At 62.3% G+C, this 27,099-nt stretch overlaps 1 protein-coding gene and 1 long non-coding RNA gene across 12 annotated transcripts in view; one reads left to right on the top strand and one right to left on the bottom strand.

The window, feature by feature from the left end:
* Positions 1 to 372: 372 nt before the first annotated feature.
* The window catches only part of PHLDB1 (pleckstrin homology like domain family B member 1), a 28,418-nt gene continuing 1,691 nt past the window's right edge, over positions 373 to 27,099 (bottom strand). The window contains exons 2-26 of one of the 11 annotated variants that reach the window (XM_035346270.1): positions 26,774 to 26,873; positions 25,856 to 25,979; positions 25,533 to 25,703; positions 22,067 to 22,192; positions 18,187 to 19,466; positions 16,203 to 16,460; positions 15,987 to 16,124; positions 15,629 to 15,766; positions 12,670 to 12,798; positions 11,100 to 11,255; positions 10,865 to 10,975; positions 10,404 to 10,493; positions 9,727 to 9,849; positions 8,440 to 8,577; positions 7,632 to 7,787; positions 7,029 to 7,196; positions 6,559 to 6,675; positions 6,353 to 6,455; positions 5,993 to 6,037; positions 4,533 to 4,824; positions 3,811 to 3,901; positions 3,557 to 3,703; positions 3,176 to 3,395; positions 2,919 to 3,004; positions 373 to 616 (exon numbers count right to left, since the gene is read on the bottom strand). In XM_035346270.1, the coding sequence (XP_035202161.1) occupies positions 476 to 616; positions 2,919 to 3,004; positions 3,176 to 3,395; positions 3,557 to 3,703; positions 3,811 to 3,901; positions 4,533 to 4,824; positions 5,993 to 6,037; positions 6,353 to 6,455; positions 6,559 to 6,675; positions 7,029 to 7,196; positions 7,632 to 7,787; positions 8,440 to 8,577; positions 9,727 to 9,849; positions 10,404 to 10,493; positions 10,865 to 10,975; positions 11,100 to 11,255; positions 12,670 to 12,798; positions 15,629 to 15,766; positions 15,987 to 16,124; positions 16,203 to 16,460; positions 18,187 to 19,466; positions 22,067 to 22,192; positions 25,533 to 25,703; positions 25,856 to 25,979; positions 26,774 to 26,833 (4,608 nt within the window). In that variant the 5' untranslated portion in view covers positions 26,834 to 26,873 and the 3' untranslated portion in view covers positions 373 to 475. The remainder of the gene's footprint in view (positions 617 to 2,918; positions 3,005 to 3,175; positions 3,396 to 3,556; positions 3,704 to 3,810; positions 3,902 to 4,532; positions 4,825 to 5,992; positions 6,038 to 6,352; positions 6,456 to 6,558; positions 6,676 to 7,028; positions 7,197 to 7,631; positions 7,788 to 8,439; positions 8,578 to 9,726; positions 9,850 to 10,403; positions 10,494 to 10,864; positions 10,976 to 11,099; positions 11,256 to 12,669; positions 12,799 to 15,628; positions 15,767 to 15,986; positions 16,125 to 16,202; positions 16,461 to 18,186; positions 19,467 to 22,066; positions 22,193 to 25,532; positions 25,704 to 25,855; positions 25,980 to 26,773; positions 26,874 to 27,099) is intronic. The other 10 variants (XM_035346275.1, XM_035346272.1, XM_035346271.1 and 7 more) reach the window with 10 other exon arrangements.
* The window catches only part of LOC118178073, a 28,539-nt gene continuing 26,216 nt past the window's right edge, over positions 24,777 to 27,099 (top strand). Inside the window, exon 1 of the long non-coding RNA XR_004756049.1 lies at positions 24,777 to 24,789. This is a non-coding gene — a long non-coding RNA (uncharacterized LOC118178073). The remainder of the gene's footprint in view (positions 24,790 to 27,099) is intronic.

The raw sequence follows: 27,099 nt of genomic DNA, 5'->3' as shown, positions 1-27,099 counted from the left end.
CGCCCGCTGCCGCCGCCGCCGCACTCGCGGCCCCGCGCCTCACGCAACGCCCGGCCCGGACGCGGCGCCAGCTCATTGGCGCGGGCGGCAGCGCCGGGCGCCGCACGCCAATCAGGCGGCTCACGCGCCCCCATTGGGCCACGTCGGGGAGAGCCGGAAATGGGCCCGCCGGGAGCTCCGCCGCCATTGGCCGGGCGCGCCGGGGCGGGACGCCGCGAGAAGAGAGGGGCGACAGCCTGCGCGGAGGCGTTTTGCGCACGCGCCCTCACGGCAACAGAGCCACGTGCGGCCCTTCCGGCGCGCGAGCGCCCCCTGGCGGCTGGGAGGCGCCTCGCGGGGGAGCCCGGCCCGCCCCGCCCCGCGTGTGACACGTTTCCAGCATATTCCGTTTTTAAAAAGTCAACGTTAAAAAACAAACAACAAAACAAACAAACACAGCTCCAGCGCCTCGCGGGCCCCCAGCACCCCCCGGCCCTCAGCTCATGAACTGCGTGTAGCCCTCGGCCCCCGTCACGATGACATCCATCCAGATGCGCATGGCCTCGGCCGATGGGGCCACCACGTAGTACAGGCGGTCGTGGGTCTTCACGCAGAACGTCAGCGCTGGGTTGGGGCTCTGCGGAGGAGAGCGCAGTCGGTTGGGGCCCGGCAGCGAGGCTGCACCGCGCAGCACCCGCGCCCTGGCTGAGCTGTTGGGGGATGGTAGCACGGGGAAGGCAGTGTGCTGTCGTTGCCCCTGCTCAGGGCGTGTGTCCAGCCTCTGAGGCGGGTGCAAGGCGTTGGCGGCAGCGGCTGCTGCATTAGGGGCACAAGGCACCGGCTGTGCTGGAGCAGGGAGCTGGGGGAAAGACCGGCGTCATGGCAGGGAGCCTGGGGAGCAAGAGGCAGGCAAAGGGGACAAAGCCCTGGAGAAGCGGTTGAGAGATCAGCTACATGCTGGAACAGACCCGATGCCTGCCATCAGCAGGGAGCTGCTGCTTGCCACAGCTGCAGGGCAGGCAGTGGCTCCATGAGGGGAGCCCTGCGCTGCCCAAGCACGTGGGGGCAGCCCCAGCTGCCCACAGGTCTGGGACCGGGCTTGCTGCAAAGGGTGCCCAGTCACCAGGGGTGTTCCCCAGGGGTCGGTGTTGGGGCCCATCCTCTTTAATATCTTTACTGATGACTTGGATGAGGGAATTGAGGGCACCCTCAGTAAGTTTGCAGATGGCACCAAGCTATGGGGAAGCGTTGATCTGCCGGAGGGCAGGGAGGCCCTGCTGAGGGACCTGGACAGGTTGGGTCGATGGGCAGAGGCCAAGGGATGAGGTTCAACATGGCTCAGTACCGGGTCCTGCACTTTAGCCACAACAACCCCATGCAGTGCTACAGGCCGGGGGCAGAGTGGCTGTGTAGAGGAAAAGGATGTGGTGGTGCTGGTCAATGCACTCCTGAACATGAGCCAGCAGTGTGCCCAGGTGGCCAAGAAGGCCAACAGCATCCTGACTTGTGTCAAGAATAGTGCAGCCAGCAGGACGAGGGAGGTGATTGTCCCCCTTGTACTCTGCTCTGGTGAGGCCACACCTCAAGTGCTGTGTTCAGCTTTGGGCCCCTCAGTACCAGAAGGACATCGGGGACCTGGACCATATCTAGAGAAGGGCTACGAGGCTGGTGAAGGGCCGGGGACACAAGTCCTGTGAGGAGTGGCTGGGGTGTTTAGCCTGGAGAAAAGGAGGCTCAGGGGAGGCCTTATTGCTCTCTCCAACTACCTGAAAGGAAGGTGTGAGGAGTTGGGTGTCAACCTCTTCTCACAGCTAACTAGTGATAGGACTAGAGGGAATGAGAGGGAATGGCCTCAAGTTGTGCCAGGGGAGGTTTAGGTTGGAAACAAGGAGACATTTCTTCTCAGAAAGAGCAGTCAGGCATTGGGACAGGTTGCCCAGGGAGATGGTGGCATCACCATCCCTGGGGTGTTCAAGGAAAGGCTGGACGTGGTGCTGAGGGACATGGTTTAGTGGTGACATTGGTGGTAGGGGGGTGATTGGAATAGATGATCTTGGAGGGCTTTTCCAACCCTAATGATTCTGTGATTCTATGATGCTGGTGACCTGAGCATCCTTACTGCAGAGGACACAGTGCAGGCAGGTGAGAGCACAGCGAAGCAACCCCCAGCTCATCTGTGGGGCCACAGCTCCAGCACAGCACCAGGCAGCACTGAGAACCAGCTGTACACGCATCCGACTTGCAGCTGGGGTAGGCTGAAAGGGCTGGGACACCTCTGAGACGCTGCACAGAGCACTGCATGCAACCCTTTCATTGCTGAGGGGTAGCTCACGACAAAGGGTGCCCTGGCAGGGCTCAGGGCACAGCCTAGCGCCAGAGGAGTGCAGGACAGGGGATGCCCAGGGGAGGCCCCACTTGCCCCTTGCTGCACCAGGGAGGAACAGGGGGTGCTCAGAGCCAGGGACTGGTGCTGGAGTGCAGTGTCAGTGCCAAGGGTGGCTGGTGAGTAGCGTGTTAGTGCTGACACGCAGCACTGGGGGCAGGCAGGATACATACATTCACCAGGTTGAGGATGAAAAGTCCTTTCTGATTAGGAAGGAGAGAAGGAGAGAGGAATAAAGAGCTGGAGAGAAGGATGGGGAGAGCCTAGACCCCCTGCCTGGGGAACACCCTACCTATCATACTCTGCCAGTTGGCCTGGGCAAGGCACAGCCAGACCCACGTACCAGCCATGTCACAGACACTGCCTGCCCTGGCCAGGCCAAACCTGGCACAGGGACAGCCCTTGGGCCCTCAGCCTCAGACCACACTGGATGCATCCCTGTTGCGGGACAGCACGAGCTACCCCTGCTGCTGCCTCCAGCCTGCACAGATCAGCGCGATGCAGAGGATGCCCTGGGCCCTGAGGGCACAATGCAACAGCAGTGCCCAGGTCTCACCTTAGCAGCGCTGCGGAGGTGGTCGTAGTAAACCTCTTCAATGGCTTGAAAGTAGATGACGCCCTTCAGCTTTGTCTCATGTTTATCTGCCCGAGAGAGGGAACTGGTGTCAGCTATGGTGCTGCACATGAGGGCACGGGGGAGTGGGGGGGACAACGTATGGGGCAAGGTAGCCTGGAGCCATCCAGCCACCATGCTGTGGACAAGGGCTGAGCACAGGCTGGCGCAGGACTGGCCACAGAAACACAGGCACTCACCCACGTAGTAGGAGACCGTGCGCTTCATGCGGTCAAAGACAAACCAGCGTTTCTTCCAAGACTTTATCTTGCCCCCCATCTTAACCAGGTAGCCCTTGCACATCTTCTCTGTCAGGATGACGTGGTAGCAGGTGTCCACGCTGTGTCCTGAGGACTCGATGTGCAGCCGCAGGTCAAAATCCTCCTTGCGGATGGGGAGGTACCGTGTCAGGGGCCGAGCCTGGGAAAGCAACGCTGCTTTGCAAACCCTGCTGCACGAGCACCACAGCAAAAGCTGTGCACACACCAGCACCAAAAAGCCCAAATTGGCATCTTCCTGCCTGGGGAGAGGGGCTCTAGCACCCCAGGAACAGCTGGGAGCTGCGTCCCCAAGCCCCACACCTGTGAGAAGTGCTTCTCCCGCAGCTTGACCTCCTTCTCCACTAGCTTCTGCCGGCGCGTGGTCTCGTCCTGCAGCCGGCGCTCCAGCTGCTCCCGGCGCCGGCGCTCATCCTCCAGCGCCTGCCGCCGCAGCTCCATCTCCCGTTCCTGCAGGCACAGAGGTGTTTGGCCCCAGTCGCTCAGGGACCTGGCAGCTCAGGGACCTAGTCCATGCTCTCAGCCCGCAGCCTGCTCCCAAGGATGCATTTGCTCACCCGGGACTCCATGAGCCGCGACTTCTCAGCGTGCGCCTCCTTCAGCATCTTCTCCATCTCCTCGATCTTTCCTGTGTCCATCCCACTCGCGCTGCAAGACAAGTGCAGCCGTCACCCAGGCACAGGCAGCCCATCCCTGCACAGGACCCAGCGTCACTCGACTGACATGTGCCAGCAGCACTGCCAGCCACCCCAGCGGGCATAGCAGCACCCAGGACAGGAGTGCTCAAGCCCTTGCCTGCTATGCAGTGCAGGTCCTGCTGCCGTGCCTGCACCACGGGCTGGCTCAGCATGACCAGCTGCTGCATACAATGGCAAAGCCCCTATGCCTGGATGGGGCAAGGACAGGGCCTGGTACATTCCACCAGACACCCCAAGGACCAACCCTGGAGAGCTGATGTTGGTGGAGGCTGTAGGTGAGCATGGGATGAAGGATGGTGCCATGGAGGTGTCGCAGCAAACTGCTCATGGCAGGAGGCTCCCATGCAGCACTTAAGCCCCTCCCAGCACAGCCTCAACACCAACTGCCAGCAAACCCCTTCGAGCCCCTGCGTCTCTGTGGGGATGGGGCCTGCACCTCGGGGCACCAGCAGGCTGGGAAGGGCATCCAGGCTTGCCAGGCAGCTGAAGTGCCTATGGCAAGGACTCCAGGTTGAGCTGGACACACAGCCTGCACCCCTCTGGCTGCTCAGCCTGGGGCCAGGAGCCAGCCCCAGGATTACCTGGACATGTTATCAGGTGAGCAGGCCGAGTTGTTGCCTGTGGAGATGCTGGTCTCCATGCTGTCCGAGCTCTCCAGGCTGAGGGTGTCATACGCGTGGTCCTGCTCCTCAGCCCGGGGCCCCACGCTGTGGGCATGGTGGTGATGGAGGATGGAGTGATGCATGAGGGGGGGGTAGGAGGTGGGGAAGGGGGGTTGCCCGTGCAGGGCTTCCCACTGTGACTGAGCCTCAGCTGCTGCTTTCTGCTTCAGCTCTGCCAGGCGCCGCTTCTGCTCCTCGATCACCTGCTGACCTGCACCCCGGGAAGAAGGAGAGAGGCAGGTCAGCGGGCAGGAGTGGGCCAGCAGGCTCTGTTGCCTGGGCCCACAGGGGCACAGAAGCCACTACGATGGAGCGCCATGCTCAGAGCCTTGCTGAAGCCCAATTTGGGGCTGTCCCCGAGAGCAGGGCTCTGTCCAGCTCTGCTGCAGCACTGTGCCTTGCTGAATACTGCATGCAATGGACACACGCAGACCTGCACCTGGTGAGCACCTGCTGGGGAGCAGCTCAGCGCTCTGCTTGCAGCTCAGCATCCCTGGGAGCACCACAGGAGTTGCAGGGGGAATAGGGGTAAATGGAGGCAAGAGCTGGGGCCATGACTCCAGGGTGGGCACAGCATCCTTTGGGGAGGAGCTGGGCTCAGAACCCAGTGGGAGGTGGCACCCTGGTGCCAGCCCCAGCTCTGGAGGTGAGGGCTAGGCAGGGCTGACCCAGCTGCCCGGTACCCAGCAGCTCCCAGCCTGGCTCCCCCCTCTCCAGATGTGGGGCTGACATGCTGGCACAGCCCTCCCAGAGGGGTAGACACAGACAGCTGCTCCTCCAGACCATCATCTAGCACAGAGCAGCTCACAGGGCCACATCCTTGCCCACACTCAGACACACGCAGTGGTGGCAGCCAATGGGCACATGCGTCAGGCTGGTGGGAGCAGGCTGGGCAAAGCACTGGATGGGGAGCAGCCTGGGACCATGCTTGCCAAGCCCCCACGCCAGCTACAGCACCCCAAAGCCTCACCTTGGGGAGCTCTGGCCTAAAGAATGCCATGGACAGGGATGTTGGACAAGGTGGCAGCCCCTGAGGTATGCCCGCTCTTGCCCCTTCCCTCACAGGCACAAACATGTCAGCACAGCACCAGGGGCTGCCGAGCCCTGCCACAGCACAACACTCAGGGGGACAGGGAGGCAGGGCCTGGGCTCCCACACACCCCAGGCAGATGCAGGTGCACAGAGCAGCGAGCTTCTCCCAGCTCCTCTCGTGTGGAGCACCCATGGGGGCTAGGGGTTTGTCAGTAACCAGACACTGACAGGCACCCCAGGGTCCTGGCTGGTCGTGCCCCCTCCCCATCCACGCAAAAGGCACCAGCGAACAGCCATGCTGCTGCCTTGGGGCCACTCGAGGCAGTCCGAGCCACTCGCGTTTCTACCTGGTACATCGCCTGGCTGCAAGGGCTCTGCTGAGAGTGGGTCGGCTGGAGGTGCGCCGTCAAGTGGAGGGGTTGAGGGAGGGGGAGAGAGAGGGGAAAAGCAAGAGACTGTAAGAGAGGCACCAATGTCCCGCTGGAGCCTTGCTGCTTCCCCTGGCCATGCTGTCCACAGGGCTCCCACAGCCCCGGCCAGTCCCGCTGCCCTCGGCCAGGCAGGAAAGGGACAGAGCCAGATTCCTTCCTCTGCCAGGCACCGGCCAAGATGTACAAAGAGGCTGGAGCACAGCCAGAGCCCGGACTGCCCTGGGTGGCTGGGACAGGAGGCGCACCCCTGAGGAGCTGAGGCAGCGTGGAGCTTACCCTTCTGCTGCAGGGCCAGCTGGCGCTTGGTCTCGATGTCCTGCAGCGTGGCCGCCAGGTTGCGTGGCAAGCTGCCTGCATGGCTCTGGGTGTGCAGAGGGGCCTGGGGCAGGACAGCACATGGTGAGCATGGCCCCGCGCCCCCAGGGCAGGGCTGGCACTAGGCAGCAGCCCCCCACAGGGCACAGCTCCCCCTGCAGCCATACCTTGGGTGAGGGGCTGCGCCCCAGCATGGAGATATTGAGCTGCGAGCATGACGGGGTGCTGCTCTTCATCCGAGGGGGCAGCGCACCACTGTCACCCTCCATTTTGGCACGATAGACCTGGGCACAGAGACGCAGAGGTGAGATGGGAAAGGGACGCTGCAAATTCCCACAGCGGGCAAGGGCTGAGAGCAGGGCTGGCCCCACATTCCCTTCACTCCAGCAGCAGTGCCAGCTCCTGCCCCCCCCCCCCCCCCCACGGCACACCACAGATCCGCTCACCCCCACAACGGTGCCAGCACAGTGTGGTGCTGGAGGTCACTGGACACGGCCCCGTGCTGCTGAGGGCTCCAGCACCCAACCCTGAGTCCCCTCTGCAATCGGGCCTCCCCCAAGCACAGCAGCTTTGCACCATGCAGGCCCCACGGCCTGAGCCGCTGCCTCAAGGGACTACGGGGGGAGCAGGGCATTACCTGGAGAGACTTTTGAGAAGAGTGAGCTTTAGCTGGAAGTGGAGGAGGGGAAGAACAAGGAGAGACAGGGGAGGAGGAGGTCTCAAAGCCAGCCATGACCTCCTGGTACCACTTCTCTAAATCAAGAGGCAGGAGCCACGTTGGGCCCCCTGGAAGCTGCTTCTCCATCTGAAGAGATATTGCACGAGACAGGAGGGAGGGAGGAATAGACAGAGAAACAGAGTAAGAGGGACAAACACAGAGAGAGTGGGAGGTCAGAACATCCCTGCCCGGTGCCTGGGTGGTGCTCAGCCCCAGGGAGCAGGAGGGGAGGTGCAGACCTCAGGGACCCATGATTTCTGGCTGAGCCCCAGCAGCTCCAGGACACCCCTGCCCCTCTGCAGGCCAGCACCACGGGCTGGGCAGGGCTCAGGCAGGTGCCACACAGGCAGCAGAGCAGCAAGCAAGGAGCTGAGCAGCCAGGGATAACTTCCTGAAGCTTTTTGGGCTGCATGGAAGCATGCCAGACACCTCAACCCTCCCTGAATGTCCTTCTCAGACTGCTGGCACCCCTCACCACCAAAAGAGTGCTCAGGGACAGAGGGAGGGAAACAGGACACAAACCTCTGCAGAGACGGAGGGAGAAGAGAGAGCCAGCACAGAAGGAGGAGAAGGACCGCAGCCTGGGGATGAAGGAGCTGGAGGGGCACAGCCCAGTGGGGAAGCGGCAGGGGCACAGATGCTGCACAGGATCCCCGAGAGCTGCTCAACGGTCACGTACTGGGCAGAGAGAAGCAAAGTGAACCGGGAGAAGGGACTGTGGGCAAGGGTAGCCAGACAGAGACAGGCACAGAGGAGCAAGTAGTCGGCAATAAAGACAAGCCCCCAAAAGAGGGCTTAACATCACCAGGAGGAAGGCCAGCTGGCGGTGATGACAATGCTGCCAGTCTCCCTAGTGCTGCAGAACACAGAGCAGGGACATCAGATGTCCCCTCTCCAGCCCCTTGTCTTGCCTCCTGCCCAGCCCAGGCCAGGCACCGCGCAGAGGACGAAGCTCTGTCCCAACCTGCTCTACATCCTCCTCACATGGGAGCAGTGGCAGAGCCTGCAAGAGCCAAAGACAGAGCGCTGCCATGCTGACCCACTTGCTCCCTGCTCTGCTCCTGAGCCTCGCTCCAGCACCCAGGGGGTGAACCCTGTCCGGAGCATACAAGAAGCACTCCCCAGCTAGGAGACAGGGTCACTCCCATCACTCCTCCTGCTCAGCTGCAGCAAGAGAAATTACCCAGCCTAGCAAAGAGGCAAGCTCTGAGCACCAGACACGGGGTGGCCATGCAGCCAGCCCACTGCAGCTTTGCTTCTCACAGTGCTGCCCAGGATGCAGAGTGGGCAGCCCCTGGAAGGCAACCCAAGCATGCTCTGGAGCGGGTACCTCGTTGGCTGCAGAGGGTACAGCAAGCAAGAAAGAGCGCTGAGCAGCAGCAGGGGCAGCAGCAGTAGCTTTAGTGTCCAGGCTGGAGCCATATGCATTGCTGTAGAACCTGAAAACGTCAGACAGCCTCATGTACTCCTAGAAATCCACAGTGGAGGAGAAGGAGGAGAGTTAGACCCATGTGCTAGCTTCACGGCACTGACTGCAATGCAGGAGTAAACCTCCCCATGCACACACACACCCCACCACCAGCCAAGCCCTTCCCTTCCCTGCCAGCAAGCAGGGCCAGGTGTCCCAGCACACTGCCTCTCTGCTGCCTTAGGTGCAGCATCCCTGGCTTCTGGGGATAGAGGGTTCCATCCTGCACTGCCAAGGCTCCCATCACCCTGAGCCCAGGGTCCCCAAGGTCCCAAGCCAGGGCATGCTACTTGCAAGCCCTCTGTGGTGAGGCAGCACTGGAGGAGGTGCCTCAAGCTGCTCTGGCACCAGCCCGGGCATGGGGCTAAGGCCGAAAGCAGCACCCCCCGGGGCCCCCCCCCCCAACCCTGCAGCTGCTAGCCATGCCACTGCCAGCCAATACCAGTGCAATCTGGAGCAGGGGAGGACAGGCAGAGTCCGTCTGTGCAGCCCCACAGGGGTTCGGTGGGCAGAGCCCGGTGCCACTGTCAGCGGGAGTGCTGGGCACCCACTGGGAAGCCTCACATGTGCAGTAGCTTGCCACAGACTTTCCTTCAAGGCTTAGGCGCTGGCAGAAATTCACAGTTAAGTATCTTGTCAGATTGCTCAGAAGCCACTTCCTCACACTTTCTGAACCAAACGTCAACGCAATGAATTTTGGAAAGCTTTTTTTTGGGGGGGAAAGCCAGGCTAGCAGGATGGGCATGTATGCTGTCAATTCCCCAGACAGTGGTAAGCACAGAGAACGCTTGGGGTGCCTGTGCAGCACAGTGCAGTTCCAGGATTTGAGCGGATGGCAGCAGCATGGCGCAGGTGCTAGCCTGTTGCAGGAGGAGCACAGCAGGGACAGGCACCTGGTGCAAGGCTCAGCTCAGCCTCCCATGTTAATGAGTCCAGCCACCAGACAGCCAGATCAGGGACACCCAGACTGTGCCACCTCAGCCTGCTTTTGCAGGGCCTGGCGTGCTGCCCCGAGGTGCTGTCAGCCTGTGTAGGGGTTCTGGTGTCTGACTGGCTGGCTGCCAGCAAGGAGACCCAGGCAGCAGCTCGGTCTGCCCAGCACAGAGCAGAGGGGGCAAGCACACAAGCACGTGCAATTAGTGCCATTACCTCTTGTGTCTTGGGGTAGGATTGGGCAGAAGGAGAAGCTAAGGAGGCAGCTGCTCCTGGCAGGGGGCTCAGGGGCTTAGTTCCCTCTAACAGCTCATAAGGCTCTGAGATATGGAGGGTTTCCTGTGGGAGGGCAAAGATCATATAGGCAAGGAAGGCACAGGCAGCAGGGACACAGCAGCAGGAGCCCCTGTGCCCCAGGCAGGCAGCAGGATGTGACACCACAGCACGAGGGGAGCCCGCCCTCCCACCCCTCTCCTAGCAGTGGGCAGGGAGGCACCACAGCCACAGCCCCCTGGTGAGAGCTGGGCTGGGAGGCACTCTGCAGCTGCACTGTCCCCTCTCCTGTGGGCATAAAGCCCTTGCTGTGCCACCTGCTAACAATACAGACTGTCCTGAGGCTCTTGCAGTGTCCCAGCAGCCGGGAAGAAGATGCTGCTGCTCCCAAGTCCGGTTCTGTTGCATTTACCTCCCTCCCAACCTGGTGATGGTTCCTGCAGCCCACAAATAGGTTTAGAGCAGCCAGGAGCACCCAGCTCTAGCCAGAAGGCATTGGGGAGCAGAGGAACTGCTGCAGACAAGAACTCGCTGTGCACCAGGCTCATCCCCACTGGTGAGAGCAGCTCTGCATGGCAGGAGAGCAACTCTCAGGATAGTATCCACATCTTCCCAGTTACCTCTTTGAGTGCTGATGACATCTTGGGGAAGCTCCTGCCACCTGTGACGAGCTGGTATCGCCTCTCCAGAGAAACAAGCTTCTCCTTCTCCTGAAGCACACAGTGACAGCAAGAAGGTTATCACCACCCCATGGCCAGGCCCCACCAAGCTCATCCCAGCTGCCAGCACCTGTTGCAGGAGGAGGCAAGATCCTGTCTCAGCCTACACAGCAACAAGCCCCAGCTGGGATGCTGCAGAGACCTGTCCTACCCCGCACGGGGATACATCCAGCCCCAAGATTCTTTAGCAGAGGCTGCTGCTGGGACAGCTCTGCACGAGCAATATCTCCAACCCCTCACAAAGCACACCCAACACTTTGCACACTCCAGCACCCACAACGCAGGTACGAAGACCTGTGATGAATGGCTGGGGCACCCCCAGGACCAGGGAGCATGTGCTGGCCCACAGCTGCCAGCATTACCTTCTGCAGGAGCTGCAGGATGTTGATCCTCTCCTTGGCCAGGCGTTCAGCCTCCTGGGCACTCTGCAGATGGATCTGGGCAGCCTGAGCATCCAGGGCAGCCACCCGGTCCTGGGGGACAAGCAGGGGTTGAGCCGCTGGGGGGAAGGGAGGGGAGGGGAGGAGGCTTGGCAGGGGGCATGAGGGTGCTGGAGGGCAGCCCAGCCACATGGGGCCTGCTGCCCCATGTCCCTACCTTCCTTTGGGCAATGCTGCGATGGTACTCAGCCCTGCTCTGCAGGAGCTGCTGGCTCCGTGTCTCACGCTCCTCCTCGAGCCGGCTCTCCCTCTCCAGCTGTTGGAACTCCAGGTCCTCAAACAGCTTGGTCTCCGTCTCCAGGGCTTCCGCTTCCTTGAGAGACACAACGGGGCAGCTGCTCACTCCTTTGCCTCAGTGCAAAGGTAATGGAGGAGGCACCAGGCATAGACCCCATGGGATGAGGAGCTCACAATAGCTTGGAGCCAAATCCAGACCTTGTCCAGACCAGCTGCCCTCATGGGACCCTGTTCAGTGTGGGGCTCTGCCCTGCCAGGCTGTGGAGCCGGAAAACAGCATGTACCACCACCACCAGCACCAGCTATATGCGGGGAGCGTGGCAAGCACCCCTGGCACCAAGCTGATGGCATGCAGAGCCTGCCGCGGGCCAACGCCGTGCCAGACAAGCACCCTTGGGACCTCCCAGCCTTGAAGCAGTGGTAGCACCCTGGGACAGAGGTGCTCCGCTCACGGTCTGAAAATGCTGCCTTGCCAGCACTCGCGCTGTGGGAATGCATTTCCCACACTTCGTGAGAGGGACAGATGCTGCTCCTGGGCCACATGCAGCCACTGGGGTTCCTGCATACCAGGACCACTGGTGCTGTGCCACCCCATTATGTCCTGGGCCGCAGAGCATCCCTGCCTGCCACACACCATGGGCAGCACCCACTGTAACACAGACCTGCATCCAGCACAGGAGCATCTGCCACCAACCTGGAAATGGGCCGCCAGCAGGCTGTGTGTGAGTGCTGCAGTGAGATCTGCTCTAGCCACAAGGGAGGGTCAGCAGCTACCGGAAAATACCAGATAATGGGAAAAAAATGCTGTGGACTGATGCTAACATAAACCAACAGGACTGTGTAAATAAATGCACACAGGAAATAGCTGGAAGCAGACACACGCAGGGACATGGAGCTCCCTGAGGTTCGTCCAGGGGAAGCAGCCTGGGGACAGCACTTCAGGAGGACAGGGACCAGCTCCTGCGCACCCAGCACCAGCTCCTACAGCCAGCGCTGGCCCAGCCAGACACACGGACACAGCTACGCCTGCACACCCTGGAGATACTCAATGTCCTGTCAGGATGACCCTGGCACAGGGCACATGTCCTCCTCCACAGCTCCTGGGGGGCAGGCAGGGGTGCAGCCCCGGTGCCCCAAGCCTGTGTGCAGGGCAGACCCTGCTGTGAGCAGCCAAGCAAGTCCCCAGGAGGGGACACCATGCATAGCACGGGGCTGTGCCGTGGGGCACACAATTCCTCCTCAGCACCCTCGGGACAGGATCCGTGCTCATGCCCTGCCTGGTCCAGCCGGCCGGGGCAGCCCCGCGCTCTGCCGAGCCAGCACCATGCCGCGGGGCCAGGCGAGTGGCAAGCTTACCAGCACGGCGCCAGCCTCCTCCAGCCCGGGTGTGACGCTCTCAGTGTGGCCCCAGCTGCCAGGGAAGAGCTGGCCTAAGCTGGAGCGGAGGGAGGTGGGCCATGGTCCAGGAGGGGTGGGGGTGAGACACTGACCCTTCGCATCTGCTCCCGCAACTGCTCCCGCATAGACTCAGGGCAGTTATCAAGGTGGCTCTTCGACTCATTGTAAAGCGCCCGGAGTTTCTCTAGCTCCTTCCTTTCAGCATCAACCTTTGCCCTTTCCTGAATCAGGGGAGAACAAAACAAACAAAACAAGAAAAAAAAAAAAAAAGAGAGAGAGAAAACACTTCTCAAATCTACGCCATGCAGAAGCTGCAGGATTAGAAAGTGGCTAAGCCAGAGGGGCAAATGGGGAGGAGCGCAGGGGCATTTACCAATTTGAAAGATTGAAAGAGCAAAAGCCACAAGAATCCCAGGCTGGATGATGTTACAGGAGTTACAACCAGCCCTGGACCTCAGTTTCCTGTTTCTATACCAAAGATTTAAGGGCAGTGAAAAGCTCAACATTGACCTAGCTTTGCAGCATGGCTAAAGTCATCCCAGTCCTGCAAACTGCGCATCACAGGGCTCCAGGAGCTCTAGCCACTGCCAGAGGCCCCTGCTTTGCTGCGCAGCCATCCTCAGGATAACTAGAGACTTCTGTTCACTATGCTGAGACAGAACCCAGGACACCAGCAGTTAGCCAGAGCAGGTCCAACACAGCAGCTAGGCAGCCAGCACACACCTCTCGGTCGCAGCGTGGCTGCCTGGAGAATGGCAGGAGGCTGAGGACCACGGTCTCCTTTCAGAGCTGCTTGAGCAGTTCTTCAGCACATCAGTGGCAAAGCAGATGTGTGACAAATGCTTGTTTCTGGCTGCTGTCCGTACACCAGAAGACACCTGGCTGGCAGGGCGGCATGCCCTAACCCTAACTGCTGGTGGCTATGCTGGGCCCTGTAATGCCTCCCACTCAGTGCTGCCGAGTGCGGCCAGGTCGTAGCTGCAGCAGGACCAGCACAACAGCAGCTGGTAGTGTGGGCCTGGCAAGGGGCTGCCTCCCAGAGCTCCTGCAGCACCAAGCAGGGCTAAACACAATGAAACACTACATGTAACACTTGTCCAAGCTGCTGAGCACAGGAGAGCCAAAAAATCAACCAGGAGTCCCAGCTCGTTTCCAGGTTCTCTGCAAGGATAAATCCGTTGCACACTGGACCCTGCACACGCCATGCTTCTGTGCACTGTTAAACAAGGAGAGCCCTGTCCTCACTGTGACACTAAGAAACCCTGCAAACCCTTGCAAGCCTTTAAAGGAATTTTGCCCATTAATATTTTGTTTCAAGATCATGTTTCACAAACATCTTTCACTCACTTAGCTTCTGCAGTATTTGTCACTACTCAGAATTCAGGTAATATTACATCATCTGTAAACGCGCCTGTGTGGTCCCCTTCTGTGCCTGGCACTGGATTGTCCCTGCACTTTGCAGCCAGCTGTGCTCAGTGGCAGTAGCACCAGTGGCACCAGCACACTGCTAGTCCCCTCAACCTGCAGCTCTCTCACCTGGCACCAGCTGCAGGTGCGTCCCTGGGGCTGGTGCAGGATCCCCCCACTCGCTCAGGGTAGAGTGGAGCCGCTCCCTGCTCCCCACAGCACAGGAACACTGAGCTGGGGCTGCCGCTCACTCCTGGTACAGACAGGAGGTAATGCAGAGGGGATACAGCACAGGTGGGACGTGCCAGTGCCCCGTGCTCCTGGGGGGTTGCTTGGTAGGTGAGCGTGGTGCCCTGGGCTCTGGGGCCCCCATGGGCAGGGGAGGCTGCAGGCAGGCAGGGGTGTCAGAGATTAGTGGCAGCGGTCAAAGCAGGCACAGTTAGAGCAAGTTAGTGCAGAATGAATAGGAAAGCAGGTGGTTGAGTCAGCAGACTCGGGGAGTGAGATTTCTTTTTGCTCCTCTCCTAGCTCTGAACAACACTGCCTTTCACTAGAGAAGACATCTGTAAAGGGCTGTAAAATCAAAACCAAAACACAAAAACCGTAATGCCACGGGGGCCCTGTTGTGACATGCTGGTGGAAGCTCAGCCCTACATGGCTCCAGCTGCCCACGGGCACTGAGCAACACAGGCTGGGCTCCTGCAGCCACAACCCAGGGCTGCCCCAGGAGGGCAGGGACGCCAGCATTGCTTCATGGTGAGGGATGGCACCAGCAGACAGGGAGCGGACGTCAGCTTCAGGCAGCAGTGAGCTGGGCACCCTGCAGCTCCCACACTCCCAGCTCCACAAGGGCTGGAGATCCTGCTGCTGCCCCACAGGGCCAAGCTGAAATCATCCCGGGGGGGAGGGGGGGGGGAGGAGGGGTGAGCTGCAGCCTGCCCTCCCACAGGGGCCACAGCAGTTGCAGCAAACAACTCCAAGCCCAGGAAGGGAAGAGGCTTGGGCCAGTAGCCCATACTGCACCCCAGACCTCCTGTCAGGCACTGAGCTGCGTAAAGCATCCCACAGAGATGTCCTGGCCAGAGCCAGAAAATGTTTGGAAGAGGGGGGCACCTCCAGCAAGATGGATGCTACAGCAGTCACCACCACTGCACCCTGTAAAGAATCCCAAGGGGCAGCAGAGCTGACGGGCTCGCTGTAAACCTCAACCAGCAGCAAGGGCAGTGCCTAGGCCCCGAGCCTCAAGGTAAGTGCGACACCAAGCCTGCCAGCAAGATCCAACACAACGCATCCCCAGCATCCATCTCTGTCCTCCTCCAGCAGGGCTGTGGGACACTGCACTGGTCCCAGACAGACAGGGGAGAGGGAAAGCTGCCAACCAGCTCATTCACCTCCACCTCTTCCCCCTCCGCACAAACACAGATGCTCCCTCTGTACTTTAAAATGCCCGTGGTGACCCCATGGAGCTAACGCTGCAGGTGTCACCAAATGCCTCAGCAGACCCCAGGGACAGGAGGATGTGTCCCCCAGGGGATAAATGCAGCCTGGGAGAACCCACCAAGGTCAACCCCACACACAGGTGAACACCGGAGCTGGGAAGAGCACACCACAGCCCCAAAGGGACAGTCCTGCCTTGGGGCTCACCTTGTCCCGCTCCTTCTGGATGCTGGCGTCCAGGCTGGAGAGCTTCTCCTGCAGTTGCTGCACCACCTCCTGCTCCTGCTGCAGCCGCACTGCCTCTGACTCCCGCTCGCCCTGCAGCAGAGCCCGCTCCATCTCCGCCTGGGTGGGTACAGCCACATCAGCATAGCCCCAGCCCCCTCTGCTGCCCTGCGCCCACTTGGGTCCTGCCAGGATGGGACAGGGAGGTGGCCTGGCTGGACATGAGCCACAGCCAGCAGCTCGAGCTCAGTCTCAGATAACACGTGCTGCCCATGGGATCAGATGCCAGCCAGTGATGAAAGGATGAGAGAGACCCCAGCAGAGCTCCCCAGACCCTCACCTCTCGCAACATCTCCTGCAGCTGTTGCTCAAGGTCCTTGACATGGCCTTTCAGCTCATCCAGGCGACTGAGCACGCAGGCTCGCTCCTCCTCCAGCCGGTGTGCCTCCTTGGCCCGGGGGCCCACCAGCTCCTCATGCTGCAGAGAGTTCAGGTCAGCACAGCATGGGACAGGCTGGCGTGGCGCAGCACAGCACGGGCATCCCCATCCCCTCACCTCGTGGTGGGTGCTCTCAGTGCTGCTACACTCTTCTTTCAGGTTCTCCTCATCCGACCTCTCCAGGCTCTCCCTCTGCCGCAGCACACCCAGCTCCTCTGGGGCACAGCCCAGCCCTGCGGTGCCAGTGCCCCTGGGTGCCTGCCGGCCAGCATCCACATCCCCAGCCAGGAGCTGGGGCACATCGCTCAGCTCCACGCCATCCGTCTTGGTGTACTCGGCACAGAGATTCAGGATAGTCTCCAGGCGCTGCCGCTCCTGTGGGGAGGCTCAGTTAGCACAGCCCTGCAGCACCCAGCCCAGCCCACACCACAGATGGAGCCTGCAGCATCCCGCACCATGCCTGCCTCCCTGCCAGGACACGGGCCTTGCTGCCTGCTGTGCTCAGAGAGGGGACGCACTGCCCGTTCAGCATGCGGGCCCTGCCCAGGCTGTCTGGGACCCAGCAAGCAGGCAACAGGAAAAGTGGCTCCACTCTGGAGCATGTAAGGGAAAATGTTTTTTGGGGGGAGCACTGGCTTCAACAGCTCATTGCAGCCATGCCAGTTGGACTCAGGGCACTTCCACTTCTCAGCAGCGTCCTCTTCGTGTCACGCAGCCCTGGGTGCCTGTTCCCCCTCTGCCAGTCACTCTGGGATGTCGTGAGCCTCCGCATGCAGGAAGCGCTTCCCCTTGCTCTGGGGACATTGCCCACCTTAGCAGGTCCCAGCCACCCTGACGCACTTCTGGCACCTCCATGCACCTGGGGGCCGCACTGCTCCGCGTCCCCAGCCCTCCCGCATTCACTCCAGCCCCGGCCAGCAGTCAGACCATCAGCCCATGGCACATGTGATGTGCCTGGAGCTGGAGACAGGCTAATTACAGACAGCAGCCCCGGCCGAGCACTGTGCTGCCTCTGCATGCCGCATGGGGCTATTTCTAGATGGTGATTCAGGCCGTCTGCACCCACCATGAGTCAGGGGATGAGCAAACAGGGCTCCTGCTGCCCAGCCAGATGGGCACCAGCACTGCTGCCCACACTGCTGAATAGGGACAGGCAGGGGGCAGGCAGCACCCCAGCTGGGGTCCCAGCCAGCACCCAGGGGAGGCACCCCCAGCACACAGAGCCCCAGAAGGCGCAGGCTGCACCTCCACACCAGCCTGGTCCCCTCCCTGGGAAAACAAAGGCAGTGCTGCCAACAAAGGCACGCACACCAGTGACGAGCAAATGTTGTCCTGGTCATGACACCACTGGGGACACACGTGTCCCCGCACTGCACACCCCAGATGGGTGAGCCAGACAGAGCCAGGGAGCGCTCTCCTGGCCCCACTGCCCCCTGCAACCCCTGGCTGCTCCGGGAGACCCACTCAGCAGCAGAGAGAGACAGATGCACAGGGCAAGCCCCACCCAGGCAGCTGCTCACTCTATAAAAACTCTATCCCCATCCCTAAATATAGAGATTCAATGCCCACAAGAGCCTCCCAGCAGTTGCCAGCCAGGAACAGCATCTGCACACCATGCACAGGCAGCCACCACATGCCGGCTAAAAGCCACAGCCCTTGCAGGGACTTTGCGAATCCAGAGGCAGTAAAATTTACGTGTCTGCAACAGAAAGCAGCCGTACGCATCAGAGCAATGCTGCTGCAGGCTGAGCCCATGGCTTTCCTTGGCTGCTGCAAGCAGAAGGACTTGGTGCAAGGCAGCAGCTCCCCACACACCCCAGGGCACCAACAGCCGCTCCTGGCCATAATCTCTTTGGATAAGCTCAAGCCTGGGAGCCTGTTCACATCATTCATAAGCTGCTGTTAGCAACTGCAGCGAAATCCCCAAAAGAAAAGGCCTATACTTTAAAAACAACAGAAGCTCAAAGCCATTTGCAAAGAGCACACCCTGTGCTGCCTCCAGACCCTTAAAACCCCGGCTTGAACTCGCCAAGCCTGGGACAAGTTCCCCTTCCCTATGGCAAAAAGCTGCCACACCTGCCCCCCGTGCCGCTGGGCTCACCAGGCGCTCCATCTCCTGCTCTCGCATCCGCTCCTCACGCTGCCGCCGGTGGTACTCCAGCAGGTCGTCCTCATTGTCGCTGATCTCAGTGATGCTGTTCTTGCGTTCCCGCACACCCGCTGGCAGCCGCATGTCCCCCGATAGCTTACGCTGGGTGCGGGGGCTCTGCTGGGGCGAGGGCATGGCCAGGGAGCCCAGGCTGTATGCAGGGCTCAGGCAGGAGCCAAAGCTGGGGCGGCGCGGAGCTGGCTCTGCCAACAGCGGAGATGAGGGGCTCCCAGCCCTGCTGCTCCTCCCTGCTGCGGGGCTCAGCTCGTCATGGCCCTTGCGCCTGGTGCGGGGGCTGCCAGGAACCTCTCTGCCCAGCCGGGGCTGTGGGGATGGGGCATCCGGGGCTGCCCGGGGGCTGGCAGCCCTGCGCGACAAGGAGGGGCTCAGCGGAGGCAGCTCCCGCATGCTCTCCACAGTCCTCCGGGCTGCCCGCGGGCTGTCGGGGGGCTGCAGCCCACGGCTGCTCTGGCTGCTGTGTAATGGCCCTGCAGCATCTGGGAGAACCCTGGCTGCAGGCTGCCGGGCAGGGCTGGGGGCTGGGGGGTCCCTCGGCTCCCTGAAGGGGCTGGGGGGCCGCTCCTGCAGGGCTGCCCGTGCCCGCGGCACCAAGGAGCCCAGGGTCCTGGGGGCCAGCCGGGGGCTCCCAGACGGCTGAGTGCGGGGGCTGCCTGCCCTGTGCTCCCCAAGGCCGATGGAGATGGGGGCCGTGGGGCTGTCTGGGATGGCCTGCCAAGCATGAGGGCTCTCTGCCGGCCGCGTCTCGCTGTGGCCCCCATAGGGCAGTGCCGGCAGGCGCTTCAGGGGGGGCTGCACGGTGTGGTTGTAGCTGGAGGAGCGGAGCGGCACAACAGGGGGCATGGCCGGCCCCTGCTCCTGGCTGCTGGGTGAATGGCTGGCGTAGCCACCGCTGCTGGTGGGCGAGGAGAGTGGCGAGAACGGCGGCGAGGCGTTCTCATAGCTGGAGCCCCCCGAGGTGGCGCCGGGGCTCAGTGGGGGGGACAGGAGGCAGCGCCCACCCCCATTCACCACGGAGCACAGTGGGGAATGGCCGGGGGGAGACGGCTTCTTGCCAGGGGACGCTGGCTCCTCCAGCACCAGCGAGTCCATGATTTCCTGCAGGTCCTTCTCAATGGAGCTCACCAGGGAACTGTGGCTGGGCTGGGCACGCTCCCCCACCGCTAGCTCGTGCAGGGGCAGCTGGCGGCTGCCGTTCACCAGGGCCTCGGGCTCTGCAGGCAGACATGGGAGCGGGTTTCAGAGCAGGCTGAGGCCCCGCACCGCCCCACTCCTGCAGACCCTGCCCCACCAGCCTTGGAGAAGCACAGCCACCTGCAAGTGTTGGTCCCCACAGAATGACCAGTGCTGCCGACAGCCCCTTCCCCAGCCCAGCCCTGCTTTGAGCCACCCTGCAAGACTTGCAGAGGGTCTGAGCCCCTCTCCGAAGCCCCCCGCTATCACACTGACTGTCCCTGGGGACCTGGGGCCAGAAGACAGGCTGGCACCCAGCTGGTGTCCCACTGGCCCCATCACCAGGGAAACAGAAACCCGATAGCTCTGCCTGGCCTCCAGTGAGGTGCCTGCCTCGAGGAGCTCTCCAGGGAGCAGCTGCCTGTGGGGCTGCAGGCACCCGCTGCTCCCCCCGGCATGCAGCAATCCCAGGGGGCTGCCCACTGCTCTGCACCCCTCACACATCACCGGCCGTGAGAGATAACCCGATCAGAAGCACTTCGTAGCTGCTCTCTAGGTGGCCAGAGAGACTCCTGGCACAACGGGCACAGAGCACACGCCAAGCTAACAGCCCAGCCTCTTACAGTAAATGATAGGGATTGAGCAGCAGCCTCATCTGCTCAGCAGCTCCACGGCAGGCCAAAGCTCACTTCATTTCATTAAATCCTCTCTCCCCACAACACAAGGCCCCTACCCCATCTGCCTGCAAAATCATTTCATGGGAGCAAGCTGAGGGGCCCTGCAGCGCTCTGTGACAGGTAGCCAGCAGGGCACAAGCCACATTGGCAAGCAGCCCCCCACCTGACACCAGCCCTGCTCAGGAACACATGGCATGTCTAGACACAGCTCAGCAGGCCACCACCTCAGGTGCTGCCCAGGAGGCACCAGGCTGCACCTCAGCACCCTGCACACCACCAGTGTCACTTGTAACAGCAGCCACAGCTCCGGGCCAGGACAGCGTGCCACCCTGGCTGCGTCACTGCGCTGGCACGGAGCAGCTCTCCATGCTGTGACAGGGAGCACAGCAGGCAGATCTCAAGCAGCCACAGCAAAATAGGCAAGCAGCAGCCCAAAACATGAGCACAAGGAGGTTTCACACCCACCTAGCCTCTGCAGCAAACTCCAGGAGCACCAAGAGCCCTGAGGACATCAGAGAGACCCTGCTGCAAGGGACACCTCTGGTCCCACTGCCCAGGAAGAACCCAGAGTAGCGGGCAGCATCCCTGCACAAGCAATCCTGGCCGGTGCCACAGGGGCAGGGGGTGCAACCAGAGACCATGTGGGCAGCAGCTGTGGGCAGTCACAGGACACTCTGTAGACATGGCAACTCCTTGTGTCCTTTCTCCCTGTCCCCCAGCTGCAGGGTCTGATGCCTTCCTGGCCCTCAGCACCATGCACGTGGCACAGGGGAGGCTGCCAAGCTCCTCTCACAGTGCCAGGGCATGCTGGTCGGGGCAGGGAACATGGCTGCCAGCCCTGGTACTGCTGCTGGGTTTCAGACATCTCCAGACACTGATCTGCCAGGGGCCAGGCACACTGCCTGGGAGCAGTGCTGGACCTCAGTGCAGACACTCACCCCATCAGCTCTGCAGGAATTCAAGCGCTCCACAAGCTCACAGCATCTGGCCCTGAAGCTGAGCAGGGTGCAGGTGGAAAGAGCCAACGAGCACCAGTGTCTGGTGCAATGCTGCCAGAAATACTTCCAGCACCTGCAGCATCCCCAGCTTGACATCAGCTACCACTGTGGAAGGACCAGGGGCTGTCCCAGCACCAAGCAGGTCCCCTCCACCTCCAGGGCAGGGAGGGATCATGCTGCAAGCCAGCAAGCAGCAAACTGTGCTGGTGAAAGTGCCAACTGTGCCCTGCTTCGGGACACTGCTGTGCACAGCCCTGGGGACCGCAAGGAATGGCACACAGGGGCTGTGCTGCATCAACACAGGGCCCATCGCATCCCTGCCCCAGAGGCGGAGTGCAGGGAGCTCATGCCCTGCAGACAGACACAGGGAGATAAGGAGCTGGTTAGATTAAGCACCACAGCCAGGGAAACGGCCTTCACAACCTCCTTGTAGCCACCCCTGAATGTAAACAGCAGCTCCAAGGCGGGGGGGTGAGGGGTGCGCACCACGCCACCCTGCAGCTCTGGCACCGACTGAGGGGTGAGAGCCCTGCCCAGTCAGCAGCATGGCCCCAAGACCCACTTGTGGTCAGGGGACCCAGGCTTGGCAGAAACCAGGAGCTCTGCCTCACTGCCCATACAATTACACTTTCCTCAGGCGTCATTAATAATCAACAGACATCAGCACAGACACCAGGCTGAGTCAATGGCGAGCAAAGGCACCATGCAGCATCTGTGGATGGGTGCAAGCAATGATCCGGAGAGCATCAGCCTGGACCCTGCTGTGATGCTGGGTGAGCTCATGCAGCTTAATCCCCCCCACCTCCCTGGGCTGGGAGATCAGCAAACATCAGCCCTGCTCAGGAGAACCCAAAACGAAGGCTGAGGAATGCCTGCTGCAGGCAGCCTCAAGCCCTACTGACAAGGGGGCTCAAGGAGATCCCTGACATCCCCACAGGCCTGCCTGAAAGAAAAGGGGTCACCTACTTGCTGGCAGTCCGTAGACGGCTGCAGGGCTCCTGCCCCCTGCTGGGATCATGCTCTTCATCCACTTGGCTTCAGCAGGATGGTTGAAGCGCAGGAAGGTCGCCTGGCCCAGGCAGATGGTGCAACCTGTGGAGAGAAGGGGTGTCAGCTCCCTCGGGGAGGCAGGAGGGCTCCCCCCCCAGGGTGGGCAGCAACAAGGAGACAGCCAGCTGGGCATCCTCAGGTGATGCTGGGGAGAGGAGAGACAGGAGCTGTTGAGGGCAGGCTAGGAGGCAGTGCCTGGCTGTACCATGCTTCCCAGGGTGGGAGCAAGCTCTGCCGTCAGCAGAGGCTTAGGGCAAGCCTGGAATCCAGGTCACTTGCCGCCATCTCCACAACTGGGTGCAGCCAGCGCATCTCACGCAGCCACAGCTGGGGCCTGTGCCTCAGCACTGCACGTCAGAGGGAGCTGGCAGTGCTCCAGAGCCGCCGCCAGCTGCAGACAAGACAGCTCCTGTCCACCGCAGGAGAACACTACTTCTTGGCCCAAACCGGGAGCTTTCGCAGGGAGGGAAGAGGAGGAATGCAGGGAGGGAAGCCAGGCTGTGCAGCCCAAGGGAAACAGCAGCAGAGACTGCAGATAGTCGCCGCTGAGTGTAGGCAGCCCCGGCCATGGTGTTTGCTGCACAGTCAAGTGGCCGCCTGCCCCAGCCACATATTGAGAGACGGGCAGGGGGACCGAGACTGGGTAGCATGGGGAGGGCAGCAGCCCCGTTGCAGACTGCGCTTGCTGCTCTCCCACTGCCTGGAAGCGGCTCAAAGCACCCCAGTGCGGAAATGCTGCCAACACCTGCCCTGCAAGGGGCTGTAAAAGGTCCCTCAGCAGTAAACAGCATCCAGAAGCCATGGTGCCAAAGTCCCACGCCCAGCCCAGGGTGCCTGGGAGCAGGCAGCATGCAGCCAGCTGCCTTCTTCGTCAGTGCTGCTGCTGCTGGGGAGTCCTATGCTGGCGGAGCAAGGCTGCTGCCTGGCAGCCAGAGCTGCCGACACACCCCGCTTTGAAGCGCCTGCCAGAGCTCTGGGTAGAGGCTTGCTCCTCACTGTCAGCCGCAGCGAAAATCCTTTGCTGGAAGGGATGCATTTTTTGGAGCAGCTGAGCTGGCAGGCACAGACCTGGAGAGCAGTGCCAGCCTCAGCCCCAGCCCTGCCAGAGCAGGGGGGTCCAGAGGGAAGGGAGCTGGACTGGGAAATCCCCAGGCAGGCAGTGGGAAGGGGAGCGCAGGCAGGAACCACCCAGCACCCACAGCCGGGCCAGGAGGAGCAGAGGTGACACAAGAGCACGCGCACAACCCTGTGGGTCCCATCGGGGAGCTGGCCACGTCTGGCCCAGTGACTGCATCCTGCCTGCCCAGCGGTGACACCAGCACCCAGCTTAGCTCTGGGTGGCGCGGATCATGCCAGGTGAGAGACACCTCACAAATGCTACGTTCAGCTGGTGTAGCCATCACTTAGACTCATCCCCATGCAGAGGGACCTGACTCCCCCAGTGCTCCTCCAGCTCAGGGGAGCCAGATGCCAGAGCTGCTCTTCCCAGGGAAGTCTCTGTGGCATCCACCAACCTCCCACCCTGCTGAGACCTGCACCTTCCCCCGGTGCCTGCCGCGAAGGAGCCACGTAGCGCTGCCCACCACAAGGCAGGAAGGAACAAAGGGACATCATGCAGCCACACAGCATCCACCAGCACGGCAAAGCCCCAGCACCCATCTCCATCACCCATCAGGCCCCTTCCTCCTCTGGTGACGTGGCTCTCACCATCCCCAGCCCAGGCAGGCCAGGGTCCCCCCTTGAAGCCGCCAGCCACCTCCCGAGTGGGGAGCGAGGGGAGGTGCGGGGCATCCCTCCCGACCACTCCAGGGCAGTGAAGGCTCTCCTGGCTCTCCAGCTGCAGCAGGACCAACTCCCATGCCGGAGGAAAGCCCGGAGAGCCCACGGCATGGCTCCAGGGGGCCGGGACAAGCTCCCCCCGGCCAGACGCCCCCCGTGCCCCTGGAGCCGCAGGCCGGCGGTACGGGAGCCCCCAGCCCGGCTCCGGGCATTTGTGCGGCTTCCCCGCCCCAGCAGCGCCTCGGGTAAATCACCGCCGCTACCGAGAGGCTGCCGGGGAGAGCAGGATCCGGATTTCTGACTCCGGCGCAACCCGACACCGCGGGCGATGAATGAGATGGCGGACGGCGAAGGGAGGGGAGCGGCCGCCGGTGTCCGGGCGGCCGCGGGGGGGAGCGGGCTGCCCGGAGCCGACCCGAGCGCGGGGCCGCCCGCCCGGGGGTGGGCCTCCCGGGGGTGCCTCGGCGACTTCCCGCTAGCCCGGCCCGGTGACAGCTCCGTACCGGCTCCGCTCCGCGGCCCGGCCCGGCCTTTCGGGTGCAGACGGGTGGGGGGCAACGAACGGGCGAGGCGGCACCGGCGGCACTGCAACGGGCGGCGGCTCTGCCGGGCGGCGGCTCTGCGGGGCGCCGGCAGCCCGGAGCCGCCGAACAAAGCCCGGCGGCGCTGCCGCGGGAGCCGGAGCGAGCGCAGGCCGGTCCCGGTGCCCGGCTGCCCCCCCACCGGTGCCCGGCTGCCGTCCCCACCGGTGCCCGGCTGCCGTCCCCACCGGTGCCCGGCTGCCCCCACCCCAGCGCCCTCTCCGCCGGCCCCCGCCGCAGCTCCCCCCGCACTCACCGCGGAGCCGCCGCCGTGCCCCAGTCGCCCGCAGGCCGCCGCCGCCGCCCGGGCAGCGGGGGCCGCGCACCGGGACCGCCCCGGGGAGGAGCCGCGCGGGCAGGGCACGGGCGGCGCTTTCCGCGGCAGCACGGACACCCTTCTTCCTTCGTGCCCGCGGGCTGCGGCCAGAAAAACCGACGCCCGAGGGAAGCGGGCAGTCAGGGAAAGCTCGACGGCGGCTGTGCGGGACCCGCCCGGGGGCTGCGAGCCTCGGCAGCGCTGCTCGGGCTCCCTGGTCCCTCCCCGGAGTGCCAGCTGCCCTCACCCTGCAAGCAGCGGGAGGGGAGGCGGTTCAGGGAGACGGTGGGGCCCGCAGCCACCCCAGCCGCACAGGGTCCCTCCGAGCACCCAGCCCCTGACGGGCTCCTCCTTCGGGAAAGGTTGGATGTGGTGCTTAGGGACGTGGTTTAGCAGATGATATTGGTGGCAGGGGGACAGTTGGACCAGATGACCTTGGAGATCTTTTCCAACCTACGAATCTATGATTCCTTGCAGACCTCAGCAACAGGTTGCAAGATGATTTTCTTCTGGGGCAATTAAAACTCCTAGATGGTGCCAGCACCCTGGCACAGCCCCAGCCAGGAGCTGCAGAGACAGGACAGGCAGTGGCAGGATGGCTCCAGAGAGACCTCCAATATCTGATGGCACAACCCTGCCCATGAGGTCCAGCTCCTGCTCTGGAGCTGCTAACACCAATCTCTGCAGCACTGCAGCACAGCCCTACCTTGGGTGAGGCGCGTGGGCCGCTGGATCTTCACTCCATCAATGGCACAGGCATTGCCACAGGGGTGCAGGGTGAGCGTCCCCCGTGCATTCTCGATGTAGCAGTGCTCAGGTGCCAGCCCAGGGCCCTGCAGGACGATGTCCTTCGCAGCTGTGCCAATCGTGGTCCTTCCTGCCAGGAGAGAGGCTGAGCATTCCTGCTGCCTGCTGGGTGGGACAGGCTCCCTGCCATGCCCACGGGGCCCCCCAAGAAGCCGCAGCAGGCAGCTGTGTGGGGTGGGGTGCTCCTGCACACGGGAAGTCATGCCAGCAGCCAGCACTCACCTTCCTCCAGGGGCAGCAGCGTGATGGCAGTGCTGAGGCGGCCGCTGCCCAGGCTCACCAAGTGTGGCTTCTCCGTCTGCACCTTCAGCCCCTTGCCTGTGTCTATCAGGTCCAGGGGGCTGTTCTGCAGGGGACAGAGCAGGATGGGTCAGGGCTGTGTGCAGCACCCCATGAGCCCTGCAAAGCTGGGTGGGGGACTGACCCCACATATGCCCTTCTTGGCTCCCTTGCAGCTGTCTGCAAGCAGAGACAGAAGCCGCCTCTGTTGCTGCTGTGCACAACAGAAACAGTTTGTGCACCTTTACAGGTTCCTCATCTTTCCATGGCACAGGATGAGAGGCAAGGGACGATGCTCATGACACCTGCAGCAGCAGCCTGCTCCCCCACACTGCCCACCCACCCTGGGCTGCTCTGAAGCAACCCTGCCTCCAGCACATGGACACCCGACCCCAAACACCCGTGAGCACACAGGTGTGCAGACAGAGGTGTGACAGCTGGGCAGGACAGACAGACAGGAGGACACAGAGAGCCCGGGGTTCCTTCCCACCCTGCTGCCAGCCCTGGGGAGCTGCACTGGGAGCATGCCCAGGTCAGGTTAGCAGGTGGGATCCTTGAGGCTTGGGCTATATCTAAGAGGATCCAAGCCAGCAGCCACTTAGCTCAATTGGCTTTACACTGATCCCGTAACAGGATTGGGTTGAGGAGAGGCCAGAGGGCAGCATCACAGCAGGGCTAGCGCAGAGGAGAAAGGCTCCCCACCACATCCCTGTGCTCTATGAGGGGCTCAGCACTGCCACCACATCTGGGCTTTGCCTCCCCTCACAGCACCCAGTGCCTCTGAGTCAGGGCCCTGCTGTGTGCTGAGGCGGTGTAGGAGGAGCACAGCTCCTTCCACCTGCCGCGGCCCCGTGCACTCACCTGGATGATGGTCTGGACCCTGCAGGTTGGGCTGGCGGCGGTCCTGCTGGATGCTTCCATGGTGCCTGCATGCAGGCACCCGGCAATACCAGGCACGGGCTGGGAGAAGCAGAGGTGTCAGCACAGGCAGCTGTGCCAGAACTGCCAGCACAGGGCTCCATCTGTGCTGAAAGTTCCCTGGGCTCTGTTCCTGTTTCTGGCCCTGCGGTAGCTACCCAAAGCTGGTGAACATCCCTGCCCAGCAAGACTGGCTCCAGCTCACCCGGGGAACCCCCCCTCCACACACACTAAGCACAGGAAGAAGCTATCTGGCTGTGTGTAGCAGC

Source organism: Oxyura jamaicensis, chromosome 24 (genome assembly GCF_011077185.1).
Source record: "Oxyura jamaicensis isolate SHBP4307 breed ruddy duck chromosome 24, BPBGC_Ojam_1.0, whole genome shotgun sequence".
In the NCBI taxonomy this organism is placed as follows: Eukaryota; Metazoa; Chordata; class Aves; order Anseriformes; family Anatidae; genus Oxyura; species Oxyura jamaicensis.
This window is presented reverse-complemented; position numbering and strand designations above follow the sequence as displayed.